The following is a 19,488-nucleotide window of genomic DNA, read 5'->3' on the forward strand; positions in this document are numbered from 1 at the left end:
CTCTTTAATATAGAGGGCAAAAGCAGTACAAGATTAAGTGGCTGGAAGCTGAAGTTAGACAAATGCAAAGGGCTTAAGGGTCACGGTGGAAACCAGCAGACCATGAGCACCCAGACCCGCCAGAGCAATGCTGTGGCTAAAAGGAATCACATGACTTGGGGCTTTTGTCCATAGGCATACCGAGCAGGAGTGGGAAGGTGTGTCTCAGTACAGTGATGGGGAGACCTTACTGCATTCACCCTTCAAAAAGGATGTTGACAAATTGGAAAGGGATCAGCAAAGAGCTCCAAAGACAATTCCAGGTCTGGAAAACATGCATCACAATTAGAGCTCGATCTATTTAGTTTATTGAAGAGAAGTTTGAGAGGTTACTTGATTGCTTTCTGTAAGTGCCAGCATGCGGAGATTTCTGACACTGGAGCGCTGGTCAACCCAGCACACAAAGCCCCAAGAGCCAGTGGCTGGAAGGTGAAGCTGGAAAGGCAGCACACGTATTAACAGTGAGAGCAATTAGTCTTTGGAACAACTCACCTAGTGCTGTAGTGGATTCTCCTCACCTGGGTGTGGGTGTCTTTCTAACACAGGGGTTCTCAAACTGGGGTTGGGACCCCTCAGGGGGTTGCAAGGTTATTACATGGGGGGTTGTGAGCTGTCAGCCTCTACCCCAAACCCCGCTTTGCCTCCAGCATTTATAATGGTGCTAAATATATTTTAAAAGTGTATTTAATTTATAAGGGGGGTCGCACTGGGAGGCTTGTATGTGAAAGGGGTCACCAGCAGAAAAGTTGGAGAAGCTCTGGTCTAACAGAACTGCTCTAGCTCAGTGACTCCCTAACTGGGATGTGAACTCCATGTGGCATCCGTTCACTTCACAACAATCTTTAAGAATCAGTGCAGTTGAGGAACCGCTGCTAGCTCTTCCACAAGACAGAGCCCCCCTGCAGGAGTTCCTGGGTGAAATTCGGTGGCCCACGTTATGCAGGAGGTCAGAAAACATGCCATCTCTGCTGGCCTACATTTCATCCAACTGCAGGGGGTCAGCTGGTGGGGATGCATGTTGAGCAAGTAGGTCCTGTCCCAGCAGGGGGCAGTGATGCAGATGTGAGCCCATTCCCCAGAGGGTAGTTGCACAGACACACGCACCCAGCCAGCTCGATGCTGCTGCCTCTGGCGCCTGGGAGCGTGTGATACATGGGGGGCACATGGCAGACAGGTATCAGCCCCACACACATCTGCCAAATTCAGCATGAAGTGGTTTTTTTTGCTTTCACATAAGTGGCTACTAGGGTTATTATCTGTCAGTAGCCCCTGGAGCCCTGCAGAATGCCAGGTGCTGCACAGACACATGGGTCACAGTTCATGGAGAATAGGTCCATCGATGGCTATTAGCCAGGATGGGCAGGGATGGTGTCTCTAGCTTCAGTTTGCCAGAAGCTGGGAATGGGCGACGGGATGGCTCCCTTGATGACTGCCTGTTCTGTTCATTCCCTCTGGGGCGCCTGGCGTTGGCTCCTGTCGGAAGACAGGATACTGGACTAGATGGACCTTTGGTCTGACCCAGTATGGCCTTTCTTATGTTCTTATAGTGAGAGGCAGGGCCTGCCCCAAAGAGCTTACAATCTCAACAGACAAGACAAACGGGGGTGGGGAAACAGAGGCATAGAGATTTGCTCAAGGTCATACAACAAGGCAATGGCAGAGCTGGAAATAGAACATTGGTGTGCTGTGGTGTCCTGTCCACACCATGTTGTCTCCCATCAGTGGGGTCCTGCTGTGCCCCAAGGTAACTGTGTTAACAAGACAATGGGCTCCCTGAGACGACTAACCTCAAGTGTTTGAATCAGCCCCATTGCTACGGGAGGAGGAAAGAGGGCTTTCCTGCCCAGCTCGGAGGCCCAGGAACAGCAGGACAGGAGCTTGGCTGACTCTGCCAGAACCTGACAGCACCCCCACACACTCACTCCACAGGGGAGCCGAGGAGAGGTGACTCCCTGATGTACCATGCCTAGCCCCGCTGGGGTGACGCCCTGTGCTGGGGTGCACAGGGAGGCAGGTGTAGGAGCATTCTGCCTGCTTGGGATGCTCACACTGGGATTTGCCTCCTGAGCAGCTGAGGGACGAGATACTGACTGTGTCCCCCTGGGGGCTTGTTGTCAGGGACTATGTAAAGGAAACTCACCCTTCCAGCTAAGCTGTGGTCACACCCCATAGTGCAGCCTCTTCCCCTCAGCCAGAGGGCCCTGAAGGCCAAGGGTCTGTCCCTGCTCCTTGCTCAGTGCCTGGGATGTTTGATGGCACCCAAAGCCAGGCTGAATATGGTCCCTGCCCCCGCCAGGCCTCACTCTGCACCCTTTAAGTCCCAGAACACAGAAGGCGTTTACCTACGCACAGGTTTAATCAGGATTTTCGTGCACACACTTGTCATTCCAGCTATGACAGCGCAGCAATGGCTGCTGCACAGCTCCGGGCAGCAGGAGTGGGTGCAGGCCTGGAGCTGGGGGCCACCACACATAGGGTGATGAGGCAGCTCACCTCCTGCCTCCAAGCCTTACTCCTGCTTCTTGGGGAAAAGCAAAATCAGGGGTCAGGGAGGGGAAATCCCCAGGGCAGCACTGCACAATTGGCCAGGGGGCTTTCCTCTGATGCACCAAGTATCAGCTGTTGACAGAGGTGAGCCAGCAGCCTAGATAGGCTGGGTCTGAGGTGGCAGGGCACAGGCCAGAGGGGCCAGCAGGTCTGACCTAGCAGAGCAGGAGTTAATGCAGGACAGGCCAGACCAGTGATCAAATCCTGCACACCTAGCTTCCCAGTGACCTAGCCATGGCCCCAGGCTGCCCAACTGTCCTAGGGCCCCTCATGTCTCCCCCAGGGAAAGGGCAGTAAACAGCCTCAAATACTGTACTGAAGTGAACTGGGAGGAGCAATGACCCCCAATGACCCTGGCCAGCTGGACAGGGACCCCAGAGTCAGTGCCCTAGGACTACAGACAAGGTGAGAACTGATCTCTGTTACCCATTTCCAGGGACCCCAATGCGCCTGGGGAAAGGTCAGTCACAGGTTTAGCCACTTGTAGAGGAGCAGGGAAAGCAGGAGAGGAAGAGACAGGCTGGGAAGCCAACCCGGCCTCCTGGGGAGGAGGCGGAGAGTTTCCCTCTGCCCTGCTGTGTGCATGGGGGTGGGGGGCATCTCTAGTCTGAGGGTCAGGAAGGGCACCACTGATCAGTGGTGGGGAGATGGTGTTTCTCCGGGGAAATTCCCACTCCAGCTCTGGGGGACTCCTGTGAAGCTTGAGTGTAAGCTCCCCAGCCACCCGGACTCACTGAGCTCCTAACCTTGCCACTGCTCCCTGGGGGAAGCATGCTGCTAGGGGTGGCCCCCTTGGCCAATGAACAGAGGATGCGATAGCATGGGGGCTGCAGCTCACCTGTGAGAGCAATAGTCGCACTTGCTTTGTGGGGCTGAGCTGCGTGATTCTGGCCAGAGGCCGGATGGAAACAGGAGCCTCCTGCCATCCAGGGGCCATGAGAGGAGCCCTACTGGGCTTGGCAACTTGTCCTGGATACCCAAGTGCAGTGCGGGGCCATCCGCTGTTAGTGTGCTATGCCCGGCCCTATAGGAGCTGCCATTGCAGCCTGCAATGTGAGGTTTCTCCTTGGGGAGGGAGCCCACTGGGAGCAACGAGCTGTACCAGGCACCACTGAGCAACAGGACTGTGGGTGCCTGCCAAGTGGCACCCTGCCCTGCGGCTCGCACCTGTCCTGCTGCAGCTGCAAATGGACAGGGCCCTTATGCTAGATTTGGAGAAATTGCACCATGCCACAGGAGGTGCTGCCCAGGAGCCCCCCCAGACCTTGGTTCCATGGCAATCATTTGCAGGCTAACCTGCTCCTTGGGAAGGGCTGGCCTCTGCCAGGAGGACAAAGGGCCCATGGTCACACCAGGAGCACAGCAACAGTGCTCTGCTCCCCCTCACAATTGGGCTATTGAGATCCTGGTGCCTGTGAGCGCCGAGCTCAGGTGGAGCCTTCGCAAAGGCGGCTTCAGCAGAGGGAACTCGCCCCACAAAGGAGCCAGTGTCTGGCTGCACAAGAGCTTCCTTTGTGCTCATGCCGTGTATTCTGGTCCCTCAGAACGCAGCCTCCCTCACTAAGGCCAGACAGAGCTGTGACCCTCGGAAATGGCCCAGAGACTGCAGGGGGACCCAATTGGCACATCCTGGGGTACCCCACTTGGCACATCCTGGGGTAGCCCACTTAGCATGCCCAGGGGACTGCAGGGGGACCCACTTGGCATGCCCTGGTGACTGTGGGGGTACCCCATTTAGTACACCCTGGAAAGACCCAATTATCATGCCCAGGGGATTGCAGGGGGACCCCATTTGGCACACCCTGGGGGGACCCATTTGGCATGCCCAGGGGACCACAGGGGGACCCTAATCGGCATAATCCCTCAGTGAAGCAGGCAGGAGAGGGCAGGGATGTGCTGCACTGCTTTGCTGAGGGAGAAGGTGGCAATGGCTAGTCTGGGACCAGGCACGGGGTGTCCTAGGTTCACAGGAGTCACAATGCAGCAGATAAGCCCACAGCAGGGGCTCATAAGCTCACAGTCCAGGGCACAAGGCGCTGACTCTGAAGTCTCTCTGGGGTCTCCTCAGGCTCCAGGGTAGGTGGGCTGTGGGGGTAGATAGGGTAGGGGTGCTGTGGAGGAAAGAGATGCAGAGTGTCATTCAGCAGAACCAAATGCAGCAAGTGCCAGGGTGAGAAGGTTCCCACATGCCCCAGCCCCGGGGGTTTGGGGATAATGTGAGTGGGGAGGCTGCAGCACACCCAGCCAATACACTCAGGGACCTGCTGCTGCTAAGGCCAGCTAAGGGCAAGCTCCGGCATTCTGCGGCTTAAGGCAGGGGCTCTAGCCCAGCTCCCCTCGGTATACAAGGGCCATCAATTCTGGGTCTGTTGCAGGGATTCATGAGCGATTGGCATTCCATGCCCATTGAACACACAGGCTGTCACTGTTCTACAAGCCAGCCCACAGTGCACTCTCCCTCTGCCAAAATCTGAAGAACCGGTTCCTTCACTCGCTCCGGGTCTTCGGTGGCACTGAGGGACCTGTCGCCAAAGTGCCGCCAAAGACCCGGAGCGCCGCTGGGTGAGTAAAAAGGGATTCTCAGCCAGGGGAGCCTCCCCAGCCGGGAGCTCAGGCAGGCTGGACAGGACGGTCCTGCGGGCCAGATGTGGCCTGCGGGCCAGAGTGTTCCCAGCCCTTTAACAACCGGTTCTGAACCAGCTTCAAAATTTAACAACCAGTTCGCGTGAACCAGTGCGAACCAGCTCCAGCTCACCACTGGATGGATCTGGTGCCATCAGATACCCAAAGACAAGCCCCCTGGGGCTGCTGCCTCCGCACAAGGGCAAGCAGATGAGCTCTGAAGAGTGGGGCTCCAGCACAGCCCTGGGTGAGTAGAGCTCTCAGGCTGAGGGGTGAATTCAGGCCCCAGGGAGCAGGAATGGGGAAGAGTGTGCAAGTGACAGCACTGCCAGAGAGCCCCTGGCGAGAGCACAGGCACATGGGGCAAGACTTGCCAAAGCACGCAAGTGCCATGGGGAATGACACAGACCCCCCCCTCCCCACGTGGGGAAAGATGCAGACCCCTCCACCCCACATCGGGAACCACACAGACTCCCTCCCCTGCCCTCCCAAAATGGGGAACATGGAGCACCCACCCCCCCGTTGCGATAACTGGGCCTACACATTTACCCTAATTATAAACTCAGCTGTAAAACATGAGTGAAGGCTCATAAACTGTCCCAAGAACTGATAACAACATATGCAGATGGGAAAAGGTACAGAGGCGAGACCGAAGACAGAATTAATCCAAACAAAAGGGGCTTCCAATATAAAAGGATTGTGTTAAGAACATGCCTGGTAAACACGAGAAGGGTGGGACTAGAAATCAATTAACCACAATCGGTATGTTGGAAACCAGGCCAATTCATAAATAAAATATTGAGGGGCTGGGCTATTCCACCCATCACCCCTTTTGGGGTCCTCAAAAAGGAATTTTCAGGGGAAGCTGCCTTCTGCAACACTTGTGGACTGAAAAACAGGAGATGGGGAAGGATCACAGCTGCCACCCCCACCATCTCCAGGGACCCCGGATCTTCTTCTGCCTAACCTTGAGAGATGTCCTGACCAGACCAGGCCAGAGAGGGGGGCCCAGATGAAGCCAGTACTGGCTCAGGCTCAAGGAGCTCAGGCTGAGGGGTTGTAACTGCAGTACAGACGTTCGGGCTCAGGCTGGAACCCAGGCTCTAGGACCCTGTGAGATGGGAGGGTCCCAGGGCTCGGGCTGCAGCCTAAGCCTGAATGTCTATGCCACAATTAAACAGCCCCTTAACCACGAGCCCAGTCAGCTGGCACAGGCCAGCCACAGGTGTGTAATTGCAGTGTTTGTGTAGACGTAGCCAGAGTGGCTGATCAGACCGTGTGCTGGGCCTGGGTTTTCCAGCACTGTCGTAGCAATTGAGAGTCAACCCCAGAGACAGAAGCTGCGTTTCCTCTCCTGGCTGTTCTGTTCTTTCCCCACTTCTCTGTGTTTGTCTTGGTTCATCCGCTAGGGACGCGGGATCAGACTAACAGCCACAGCAGCGACAGCTCCAGCCCAGTAACTTCTCTTTGATCCAAACAGAGGGTTACTACCCACTCTGATACCATCTAAAAGACTGTCAGAGTCAGGCAAGGGGTTTTTTCCTTTCAAGACTCTCCAGCTAAAGGGAGAGGGAATGAGAGAGGTTGTTACAACACAACCCTTTCACTGGTTTCCCTTCTGTTCTGTCTCTTTACTAAAGGGTTAAGAAATGTGTTATGGAGGGATTGCGGTGGGACTGAGCAGGCCAAGGTCTCTACCTACCAAGCCCTGGGCCTCGGTAAGCACTGGGTAAAGTTGGATGGTGACAGGATCATGTTAATGCCTTTGACACTTTGGGACCCTTTTTTCCATCTCAATGTATACAAACACCCCCTCCCCTCCCAACCCAGAGAACAATGAACCCCCACTCCCTGTGGAACCTGCTGCGTGCTGAGCCCTTCTGAGAATGTGACTGTGAATACTGGATCTCAGGGCAGAGGATACAGATTGTCCCCTAAGCAACTGGTGTTGGAGGAGACCCCAGGGCTCCTAGTTTTGGAGGGACACAGCTCTGTAAAGAAGAGAGCTGCAAGCGGTGTTCTGGTTCCTGCTGCTCTTACCTGTTGGGTTGTACAGTGGGAGGCCTGCTGGGTACATTGGATACTGTGCAGCTGGGGCAGTAGGCGGATACATGGCCATGGGGGCATAGCCTGGCGGGGGGGGTGCAGCTCCAGCTTTGGGATCCACAGGGTAGGTGCATGGCGGCTGAGCTGGGTAGCTGGACAATGGGATCTCCTGGCCTGTGCAACAAAGACAAGGTTTGCGCTTCAAGCCCCAGAGTTGCAGCGCCACTCTGCAGTGAATACCCCCTCCCCATCCCCTTTGAGACACCTCCAGCAGGCTTTCTCCACGCCAGACCCCAAAGCACCTCAGAGCCTCTGAAAAACCCAGCCCTCTGACAAACTTCCAGCAGACCCCCACCCCAAGACTCCCCCACAGAGAGATCCCACCAGGCCACCCCAGACACCACCATTGCAAGAGACTCTGCATCAAACAGCTCCCTGAGACACTCAAGCTCCCTTGCAAACACCAAAGACTCAAGCTTCACCACCAGATCGGCCAGGCATCCAGCGAAGGAGGTGACTGCTCCAAACCCCCTGTGGGACTTTCAAAAGTATGTGCTCTCCCCTGAGCAGTGGGGCCCTCTCCTTGTGACATCCCAAGCTCTGCTGGGCTGGACACCCACATTCTGAGTGAACCTCTCTGCTGAGAGCTCCAGGAACCTGCTTCAGATGCTACAGGGACCATGTACACCCCCCAAAACTCACTATCTGCAAAGAGCAAAGATAGTTCGTCCCTCCAGCCCAACATTGTACAGTGACCACAGTGCAGGGAGTAGTGCTAGGCTGGCAGCCCCAGAGATAGAGTCACAGAACAAGCACAGAAGGAGCACAGTAGGCGCCCCCACTCCCTGCGAATGGCCCTCCATCGAGTTGTGGGGGTAGGAGAGGGACTCTCAGTCTCTAGGGCCCACTCATGGGCAGAGGGTATTCACTCCTGCGGGAATTCTGTGCCGCTACACATGCACAGAATTTATGTCCCCTGCAGATTCCTTTGCTTCCCTGTAGAAAAGTGACTTTCTGATGGGGAAGCAGAGGGAAGCCACAAAAGCGGTCATGCGACCCTCCCCAGCAGTATGTTTTGGGTGCCCAGGGCAGCCAGCAGAGAAGTAAATCACAGTAGGGCAGGAGGCAGGACTGGGGAAGACCTGGCTGGTGGCTCCTTCCCTGCGCCAGGCTCAGCTGCTAGTCCCGGCTAGGATGGGACTTCCTCTTCCCCTGCATGGCATCTGAGGCTGGGTCAGACTCATCCCCAGATTTCTTCCCTGGCTGCAGGAAACTCTGTAAACTCCACACACACCCCACCCACTTCCTGCACCCATCGCTCCTGAGCTGCACGAGGAGGGATCCCTATACAGGGAGCTGCACCCCCATCTGCCCAACCCCTGTGCATCTAGGCCCCCTCATGTCCACACCCTCCCACCAAGCCTCACCCCCAGACACTCAGAATCCCCCCGATGAGCCCCACTCCCCCTGCACCTGAACCACCCCAATGAGCCACCCTCACCCGGATCCCCACCCCACCAAGCCCCAACCAGCTGCACCTGGATCCCCACCTACTTCCCCAGCATCTGGACCCCTCACTGAGCTCCCTACACCGAGAACCACGTGCCAAGCTCTATCCCCTCGATTTCCAGACCTCCCCGCTGAACTCTAACCACCTTCATCCCCTTGCAGAGTCCCATTACCATTGCATCCAGAACCACCACCCCCAACAAGCCCCTGTGTATCCAAATCCCCTCTGCAGCCGGATCCCCAACACAGAATTCTTTCACCCCACACCTGGATCCCCCCACACTAAGCCCCTCCATACTTGGATTATGCCTTGCTGAGCCTGCCTGCCCACACGGAGGAGCAGGGCCCTGGGGTGTTTCTGGGCCAGGCCCGGCCCTTGCACTGGGTCGGGGTTGGGTGCAGCCTCACTGCTGAGTTCAGCACAGAGCTGCACAGTGATCTTCCACCTCTGTGCGGCCAGCGGCCTGTGCTCCCCAATGCCATGCTGGAGCCTCTACATTTATTTGACAAATAACATTTGCAGAATTTTAAAATATTGTGTGAAGAATTTTTTTTTGGCACAGAATGCCCTCAGGAGTAGGTATTGAAGGGCGGGGAAGGCTAAGCCTCCCCAGAAGAGCCTTGCATGGCCCCGCCCATGCTCTGCCCCAAGGCCCCTTCCTGCTTCCCAGTGCTGTGTTGTGGGGGCCTCTGCTGCGGGGGGGCATTCTGGGGCTGCGGAGGGGCCATGCCACCCGCCCTCCTGCCCAGTGCTCCAGGGCTGGAGGAGGAGCGCCCTGCCGCCTGCCCAGCATGCTAGGGGTGGGGGGCCGCACCGCCCGCCCAACCACCTGGCACTCCAGGTCTGTGGGCAGCCCGGGACTGTGGGAGGGAGCTGGCAACCGTGAGGGTGGTAGGGGGGCTCTGGCCTCCAGCAGGAAGGGTGGGGCCTTGGGCAGAAGGGGTGGGGTTGGCTGGACTGGGGGCTAGCCTCCCTGAGCCTGGGGTTCACCTGCCGCCCATAGGCCCATTCATCCCTTGGTCTCTGCTGAGATGTAATTCGCAAAATCATGAGGAATATGGCTGAGAACTTTAAAACTGGATGGTAACAGACTGCGAATCTGGTGATATTCTCAACAAAAAAAAGGCCTCAACCAGGCCTGGAGCTGTTTCCATTGCTTCACACATACTTAGCAGACACTCTAGATGTCAGAGTGACAATCCTGGAATCTTATTATATAGATGAGTGGAGAATGGGACCAGGACTGTGATGCTCGCAAGCCAGGTGCCAGCTCATGCCAGGCCCATAGCATTGACAAATGCATAGCTAGAAACCAGTCTGGCTCCCCTGTCTGTTAGTATTTGTAAAGTAAGAATTAGGGTTATGAAAATGTGTTCGGTGTTTAGACTTTATGGAATGCTTGTAAATTGCTGCCGGCATTAATCTCACTTATAATACCTGTGTCCCATGTTTAAGGTTAAGATTCTGTCACGGGTATTTTTAGTATAAGTCAGGGACAGGTCGCAGGCAATAAACAGTTCACAGAAGCCTGCAACCTGTTCCTGACTTTTACTAAAAATACCCTGGGGCGTGGCGGTGAACAAACAGAGCACTGTTGGGGCTTGAATCTGCTCCAGCCATGCTGCTGCTCCTGCAGCAGGGACTGACCGCTGCTGCTCCATCCCCAGGGGGGCTGACCCAACCCCAGCTGCTGCACCAGCAGGCCAGAGGCTGGCTGCTGGTCAGCTGTTTGGCAGCCTTGGGGTTGACTGCTGGTCAGCTATCCCAGCAGCCCCCCCCGGCCGTTATGCTCTGGCGGACCACCAGCTAGCCACTGGCCAGTGGTTCCGGGGGCTACTGATCCAGCCTGATCGCTGCTCCAGCAGTCCCGGGCTGACTGCAGCCACCATTCCGGCGGTGGTTGCTCCATGTCCATGGGGCTGGCTGCCGGTCAGCTGTTTGCCAGCCCCCCACAGCCATTGTTCTGGTGGCCCCAGGGCTGGATGTAGTGGTCATTGCTCTGGCAGCCCCAGGGCTGACTGCTGGTCTGCTGCTCCAGTGCCATGCCACCCCGTGCCCCATCTCACGCCCCGCCCCCCGCTCCAGCAGCCCCAGGGCTGGCCACTGGCCAGCTGTTCTGCGGGCCTCTGCTCCAGTCCTGCCCCAAAAGAAGTCCTGGAGGTCCCAGAAAGTCACGGAATATGTGACCTCCATGACAAAATCGTGTCCTTACCCATATTACAAGGTAATATTTAAGTGTTTGCTCTGAACCTATAAAAGCACCAGACAGGAGAGAAGCATTATCAAGTGTGAAATACTAGTTTATCACAGGAGGTGTTATCTCCTGCCCAGCAAAAGAACATAGGAACATAAGAACGGCCATACTGGTTCAGACCAAAGATCCATCTAGCCCAGTATCCTGTCTTCTGACAGTGGCCAATGGCAGAGGGAATGAACAGAACAGGTAATTATCAAGTGATCCAGCCCCTGTTGCCCATTTCCAGCTTCCGGCAAACAGAGGCTAGGGACACCATCGCTGCCCATCCTGGCTAATAGCCATTGAAGGACCTTTCCTCTATGAATTTATCTAGTTCTTTTTTGAACCCTGTTATAGTCTTGGCCTTCACAACATCCTCTGGCAAAGAGTTCCACAGGTTGACTGTGCCTTGTGTGAAGAAATACTTCCTTTTCTTTGTTTTAAATCTGCTGCCTATTAATTTCATTTGGTGACCCCTCGTTCTTGCATTATGAGAAGGAGTAAATAACACTTCTTTATTTACTTTCTCCACACCAGTCATGATTTTATAGACCTCAATCATATCCCCCCTTAGTCGTCTCTTTTCCAAACTGAAAAGTCACTTTCTTATCAATCTCTCCTCATACGGAAGCCATTCCACACCCCTGATAATTTTTGTTATCCTTTTCTGAACCTTTTCCAATTCCTTTTCAGAGATGGGGCAACCACATCTGCACGCAGTATTCAAGATGTGGGCGTATCATGGATTTATATAGAGGCAAAATGACATTTTCAGTCTTATTCTCTATCCTTTTCTTAATGATTCCCAACATTCTGTTCACTTTTTTGACTGCCGCTGCAGATTGAGTGCATGTTTTCAGAAAACTCTCCACAATGACGCCAAGATCTCTTTCTTGAATTATAACAGCTAATTTAGACCCCATCATTTTATATGTATAGTTGGGAATTTAGACACCAGATGAATTGTTGTGGAACATCAGAGAACAAAATACTTGTTGTTTGCTCCCCCGATACCAATGAAGAGGAGCCATGCAGGAGGACTCGTCCATCAGCTTGAGCTCTGGGGGAAGGGAATAAAAATCCCGGACAGGAAGAAACTGGAGCTCTTTGCTCCTTGGACTTTGTGAAGGCAAGATTTCTAAGCACAAGCAAGGGATCCCCAGCTGCTTAGCCTGGGTTAGCCCTAGAGGACATATAGGGCTTGCATATTACGGCAGCCTCTGTTACCTTTTGGAACCTAAGACTGTAACTCATTTGTGTGTGTATGTTTACCTGCTTTAACCTTGTAAATAACTCATTTCTTTTTCTTAGTTATTAACTCTTTAGTTAATGTATTATAGTATTGGCTACGAGTGCTGTCTTTGGTGTAAGATCTGAGATGCAAGTGACCTGCGGTAAATCCTCTGGGACTGGGAGTAACCTGAATATTATTGTGATTTTGAGTGTAAGGGACCATCAACCACAAAGGCAAGCTTCTCTGGGTGGCAAGATCATAGAATCATAGGGATAGAAGGGACCATAAGGCTCATCTCCTATAACCCCCAGAGATGGATAGGAGTACCCAAGGGGACTGTCTGTGGTTCCATGTTGAGGCTGTTGTAGTGTCTGAGGAGTTCACACTTGATTGGTTGGTGAAATATAAATATAGAACTCACAACCAATTTGGGGTGTGTGTCCTGTTTCTTGACAGTCTGCCCTGAGGGTGGTACTCATGCTCCTGAGCTACTGCAGACAGCTTAACAGGGACCAGGAGCTGAAGTTGGGGAAAAGACAGGACGGGTTAGGGACAGGTTGAAAGAGACAGGGCAGAAGGGGTGAAATATGTGTGTGTATGTCGGAGGGGAGGAACAGGTAGAAGTGTCTGTGACCACTAGAGAATACTCTCCTGCAGAGCTTGGAATAGAACCCACAGATCCTGGGTTTCACCATTCCTCTGCTGTCAGCAAATATCTGTGAAACCCATTAGCAAAATGTCTCTCTAGTGCTGGTCCATATAGAGGATGACAACCTACTACTGTGATCAATTACTTCCTTAGCTCAAGTGATAGAGATCTGTGCAGTGGATCAAAAGGTTCCAAACCTGATGATGACCCATGTGGGTGTCAATATGAGGCACATTATGTAATTTGTGATTTTTCAGTTTGCTATTTTAAAAACCTAGAAAATTACACACAAAAAACTATGGTAAGGTTGCAAAGTCAAAAACACAGAAGTTAGGAAATACCAGAAATAAGATTGCCTGTGCAACCTTAATTCAGGCCCCCCCTTGTGCATATGCATGATGATACATGGCCATGTTGTATTTTTCCCCATGCCGCATTTAGTGCACAGGATGGACAGGGCTCAGTTAATGAGCAGCTAGTCCATATTTTCCTCCCCTCCCTCCTGGGGACACACACTACAGTCACCCTAATCGCATCCCTCCCCTCTCTCCCCAGCCTAGAGCCAAAGAGAACGAAACCAACCAACCTTTACCGAGTACTTGCTGTGCCTGAGCCCCCTCTGGGGCCCCTCTGCCCCTCCTCCTGGGCCCACCCTGCTCTCCCCAGGCCCTGGCAGCACAGAGGGTAGCTGTGCTGCCAGCCCCTACCTTGGAGGGGTGTCCGCACGTGCTGCCGTCTCCGGTACAGGTAGCAGCAGGAGCACAGGAAGCAGCAGAGGACGGTGGCAACAATGGCCACAAAGAGGACGACGGCTGATGCGATGCCAGCGACGGTCTTTGGGCTGTGGGGCACAAGCAGACGTGGTTACAGGGCAGTCTCAAGTACAGTCCCGAGTGCCCTATGCGGCCTTTCCCTAGGTCAAGTGGATACTTCACAGACTCAGGCTGGCTCCATGCTACACAAAGAGAGACGTGCAGTTCACAGGCAGCGCCTGATCCCTGCGCATTGCAAGGGATGAACCCTGGGACCCTGCCCTCCCTCCCCAGGACTGTGGAGATGACAGGATTAATGGGTGGGCTTGGGGTTTGTGCATAGCTGGGACTTGGAACCCCTTCCCCAACCCTGGGAATGCCCCACGTGACATTCTGGGCAGTGCTTTGATCGAGTAGAGGCTGTGTCATAACCATACAGCTAAGGGTAGCATAAAATCCCTCCTTTACCTGTAAAGGGTTAAGAAGCTCAGATAACCTGGCTGGCACCTGACCAAAAGGACCAATAAGGGGAGAAGATACCTTCACATCTGTGGGGGAAGGTTTTTGTTTTGTGTTTCTGTGTGTTCTCCCCAGGTCAGGGAGGAACCAGGGCAGGGACAATACATCTCCTAAAGCCATATCTGAACTAAGCATCTAAGATTACCAATTGTAAGTAATAGGAAGGAAATGCATTAGATTATCTTTTGTTTTAGCTTCTGAATTTTCCCTGTGCTAAGAGGAAGGTTTATCCCTGTTTTTTGTAACTTTGAAGTTTTGCTTAGAGGGGAATCCTCTCTGTTTTAAATCTTATTACCCTGTAAAATTACCTTTCATCCTGATTTTACAGAGGTGTTTCTTTTACTTTTTTTTTTCTTTATAATAAAGTTCTGTGTTTTAAGAATCTGATTTAAGAATCCAACCAAGGGTCTGGTCTGTGCTCACCTTGTTTACCTATTTGGTTGGTAGATTATTCTCAAGCCTCCCCAGGAAAGGGGGTGAAAGGGCTTGGGGGGATATTTTAGGGAAACAGGAACTCCAAGTGGTCCTTTTCCTGAATCTTTGTCTAACTCACTTGATGGTAGCAGCAGTACTCATCCAAGGACAGGGAAGGATTTGTGCCTTGGGGAGGTTTTTAACCTAAGCTGGTAGAAATAAGCTTAGGGGGTCTTTCATGTGGGTCCCCACATCTGTACCCCGGAGTTCACAGTGGGGAGGGAGGGAACCCTGACAGGCTGCCTGTGCCATGAGTCACTGGAGACCTGGATCATAGCAGCAGTCAAAATCCTCCCAAGAGATTACAATGGAGAAGAGAAAGGCAGGCTTTGCAGAGCTCCCCTAATCTCTCTGCCCTGCACCTCAGCCATGCTACAGCCACAGCTCCGTGGGAACAGTGGTCTTCATTCCACTCAGGGCTCCACTGCAGGGATGAGAGACACGCTGCCACTGGAGTTTGGAACCCACATGGGAGTGAGCCGGGCACTGGAGCACACTGCATGCCACGCACCGCCAGCCCCTTCACGCACGGCCATGCACCACGGCCTCCTCCCACATACTTGGCCATGCACGACCATCCCCCACCCATGTACATGGCCACACCACTGCCCCCACTCACATACACAGCCCCGCTCCCCCCCGCCCACATGTACACGGCCATGCACCACCGCATGCCCCATATTTTCTGCGGAAAAGGACCTAGGGGTGACAGTGGACGAGAAGCTGGATATGAGTCAGCAGTGTGCCCTTGTTGCCAAGAAGGCCAATGGCATTTTGGGATGTATAAGTAGGGGCATAGCGAGCAGATCGAGGGACGTGATCGTTCCCCTCTATTCGACACTGGTGAGGCCTCATCTGGAGTACTGTGTCCAGTTTTGGGCCCCACACTACAAGAAGGATGTGGATAAATTGGAAAGAGTCCAGCGAAGGGCAACAAAAATGATTAGGGGTCTAGAGCACATGACTTATGAGGAGAGGCTGAGGGAGCTGGGATTGTTTAGTCTGCAGAAGAGAAGAATGAGGGGGGATTTGATAGCTGCTTTCAACTACCTGAAAGGGGGTTCCAAAGAGGATGGCTCTAGACTGTTCTCAATGGTAGCAGATGACAGAACGAGGAGTAATGGTCTCAAGTTGCAATGGGGGAGGTTTAGATTGGATATTAGGAAAAACTTTTTCACTAAGAGGGTGGTGAAACACTGGAATGCGTTACCTAGGGAGGTGGTAGAATCTCCTTCCTTACAGGTTTTTAAGGTCAGGCTTGACAAAGCCCTGGCTGGGATGATTTAACTGGGACTTGGTCCTGCTTTGAGCAGGGGGTTGGACTAGATGACCTTCTGGGGTCCCTTCCAACCCTGATATTCTATGATTCTATGATATACAGGGCCATGCACTGCCGCCCCCCACACATACATAGCTCCCCGCCCCCCAGCATAAATGGCCAGGCACTGCTGCCCCCTCCACATACTTGTGGCCATGCACCGCCAGTGGCCCCCCATGCAGAGCCCTGCCCCAATGCTGCCTTCCCCTAAATGGGCACATGCTGCTGCCCCCTCCCCCTGCACTACAGCCACTCACCAAGACGCCTCCCCAAACAGAGCCCCACCCTACCCTCCATATGGCCATACACAGCTACCACCCCCCATACACAGCCACACACACACCTGCACTGGCTACACACACATACCAAGCAGACTGCAGGGGATCTTCAGTGCTGGGTGCTATCAGGTGCCAAGTCCCCTCCCTTTCCCTCCAGCTCCTCCCCCAGCCCCTCCTTCAGCTCCTTCCCACCCTCCATCTCCAACCTGAATCCTTCAGTCATCCCTCCCCATTCCCTCTACCTTTATCATGTGGCCCTCTCCCCTCGCACAAATCCTCCCCTTGAGTCTCCCACCCCAACCCCCCAAAATGGGCAGCCTCCTCCCACTGCTCTCGCTTCCCCCTCTAGCCTGTCCACTGTGGCAACTCACACACACTTGCTTGCCTTAGGGACCTTCTGGGCTTGTCACCATGGCTGGGTAGCCAACCAGTGAGGGCTGCAAACCATGCCCTCTTCCAGCTGTGGCTGGTGAGCAACCTGAGCCCCAGGGCTGTGGCTATCCCCCCACTCTTGGCCACCAGGCCGCAGGGCAATGCACCCAGCAGGAGTGATGACGACACAGCAGCCAAGCTACTTGACAGCACAGGTGTGCACAGCACAACACACCTGCGCTCCGCTCTGCACAGGCTCCTGGCTAAACACTGGGGCCAAACGCAAGGCTCACTCCTTATCTCCAAAGCCCTGCATTGAACTGGGCCAAGAGCCCCCTCCCGCTGCCAGAACCTACCCGCTCACCACAGCACGCGTCATGGGAGCAACAGAAATGCCAAGCTCATAAGAGCAGGGTTGGGGTGGGGGGCTTGGCTACAGGTCTGGCTGCTGGGAGAGATCAGAACAAGCACCAATCTCAGCCACTTCTTCCCCCAATCAAACCCAAGGAGCCTGGCACTTGTGGGGGGTTGGGGAGAAGCCTGTGGGGGGATTTAGCTGTTGTGAGCACAGTGCTAAGGAGGAGACAGTACTGAGCCAGACAGAAGCCCTGTGGCCTCTCCTCCAGCCTCACCCTCCAGCTGGGTTGACTCGACACTACTGATCACACCAACCTTCTCACCCCCATCAGCTTATCGTGTGCACTTGTGCCCTCACCCCATGCCTACAGCCATCTCTCCCCCTTACTCTGTCTCACTCTGGGTAGAGCCTAAAGCATCGGGGGTGGGCAGGTGACGCTCCAGTTGTGCCCTGGCCACTAGCCACAAGCGTTCAGTAATCATACCCATTAGAGACCGGCTGCAATAGCAGCTCATGTTACAAACTCACCACTAGATATTCATCTCTCTCTTGCACATGGAGGAACTCAAGGCAACGGCACTCCGCAAAGAGGCCCTGACGCAGCACTGCACTGTGACCCATCTATCCCAGCTTCAGCAGCACAGCAAACCAGGCACAGGGGAATTCCCCTGGCATGGGGGGAAGCCCTGTAGAAGGCAAGGCCTGTGTAATGGCTCTGCACCTCCCCTCACAGCTCTAAGGGACCATGGCCAGAGCATTGCTGTGCTCTGCTTCCCTCTGTCAGGCACCAGGGCAGGGACAGAGACCACCCTGCACTCTGGCAGGAAGAGGCCATCCACCAGAAGAAACAGCTACCTTTGGCAGCACTGGCTACCCCGATCAGCAAGCGTGGTCCTGCCTCCATAAGGCCCTGGGGTGAACTGTTATGCCAGGAAGTGGCTCAGACCCCTCCCTTCTCTATCCACTCACAGGGTCATTATGGGCAACAGTTCTCCCATTCCCAGGGCCCTCACCTTTGCAGTGTCCTGGGGCTCAATCTTCCCCCACATTACTCAGCATCTGTGTGGAGCCACAGAGAGAGCTGGGGACACAGGATGGTCTGAAGGGCAGCAGTCCTGGACATGGCCAGCCCCACCCGTCCACATCAGAGACAGCCAGCTGGGCGCCCGGCTGAGTCCAGCACTGTCTGAGGAGCAGACGCCAGCCCATGCAGAGCTGATGCTCGTGGGACGCACTTTGAACAACTCACCTCCTCTGACTCCCGGCTATTGAAGGGATCTGCCTGCAGGTTGTTACATCAGTCAGCGGCCTGGGCTCCTTCTGGGCTCCTCAAAGCCACTGAGTGCCCGAAGAGTCACAGCAGCAAATGCACCCACCTGCACCCCACTCCCCACATCCTTTTGGCAAAGCTGGCCAAGGTGATGCCCAGGCCTGATTATCACAACTTGCTGCACCTGGGAATGAAAACGCAGGGCCTGGAAAAGCTCCAAAACGCAGCAAACCCGGAGGTTCCGCAGCACAGACCATCGTAAGCACGGTGCCCTGGTTCTGCTCTCTGTGCGGCCTCCCCACCCAACACAAAGCCCAGGGCAAGGTCTTTGTCCCAAGAGACAAAGCTGCATAGTACCAGCCCTCACCACTTGAGAGACACTTCCCCAGGGCAACCACCACCTCACGACAGCTACACCCCTGGAGCCGTAACACCGTCAACAAACTGTGGGGATTCATCAGTGCAGGAGACAGAACGACCATGGCAGCCTGACCCAGACTGTGCAGCTACTTCCCAGAACGACACACCCAGAACTACCTGCAGCGCTTGCCCTTCTCTCAGAGCTCCTCATACACACACGCACCAACACCCGGCCAGGCACCTGCTCCTACTCGGAGGAAGGGAGATGAAGGGACCTTGCTGCTGTTTGCTATTTTTAACCTGTGGGAGGGAGGCGTCCATATCCTGGGCGGGGGCCAGCAGCCAAGCAGCTAGACAGAGAGTTGGTCACAGTGAGAGGAGAGATGTCAAAAGCCACAATACCCGAACTCTAGGTGGGGAAGGGCATGTGTCTTCAGCTCCTGGAATTGAAGGCAGGATTCTCAGGCTCAAATCGCCTGTCCATAACCCTATCAACACTCCCTCCCTGTGCTAGGACACAGTCTTTCCCAGTAGGACCAGCGTGCCCAAGCAGGAGCTCTGGCCAGGCTCCGTGCCCCTCTCACCTGAGAGCAAGGCAGTGCTTCTGCTGCCGCTCTGTGATGAGCTTCAGGCGGTCGGTGCAGCAGTAGCGCTGGTAACAGTGGCCGCAGCAAAAGGTGAAGAAGTTGCAGTCAAAGCCAGGGTGCCACGAACCGTTCTTGTCCCGGTACCACAAGCAGTCTTCATCCGCCAAGCCTGTGGAGAGAGAAGCCAGATATCAGACCCCCCCGGGCCCTTCCGAGCCCCCAGCTGGGGAGGGTCCCCACCTCTCCAACCCAGGAATTAGAATGCAGGCAGGGTCTGGGGAGCTCTACACCAGGTCCAGTGTTCCTGCTGCCCCTTT

At 54.5% G+C, this 19,488-nt stretch overlaps 1 protein-coding gene across 2 annotated transcripts in view; it reads right to left on the reverse strand.

The window, feature by feature from the left end:
• Nucleotides 1-324: 324 nt before the first annotated feature.
• SHISA4 (shisa family member 4) overlaps nucleotides 325-19,488 on the reverse strand; it is a 39,329-nt gene continuing 20,165 nt past the window's right edge. The window contains exons 2-6 of one of the 2 annotated variants that reach the window (XR_006286879.1): nucleotides 19,169-19,340; nucleotides 13,591-13,724; nucleotides 7,249-7,428; nucleotides 2,799-4,697; nucleotides 1,592-2,741 (exon numbers count right to left, since the gene is read on the reverse strand). Coding sequence is in view for 1 of the 2 variants with exons in the window: in XM_037885327.2 (XP_037741255.1) it covers nucleotides 4,651-4,697; nucleotides 7,249-7,428; nucleotides 13,591-13,724; nucleotides 19,169-19,340 (533 nt within the window). In the remaining variant the exon portion in view is untranslated. Of the gene's footprint in view, nucleotides 4,698-7,248; nucleotides 7,429-13,590; nucleotides 13,725-19,168; nucleotides 19,341-19,488 lie in introns of both variants that reach the window. The other variant, XM_037885327.2, reaches the window with a different exon arrangement.

This window comes from Chelonia mydas, chromosome 21 (genome assembly GCF_015237465.2).
Source record: "Chelonia mydas isolate rCheMyd1 chromosome 21, rCheMyd1.pri.v2, whole genome shotgun sequence".
Taxonomy (NCBI): domain Eukaryota; kingdom Metazoa; phylum Chordata; order Testudines; family Cheloniidae; genus Chelonia; species Chelonia mydas.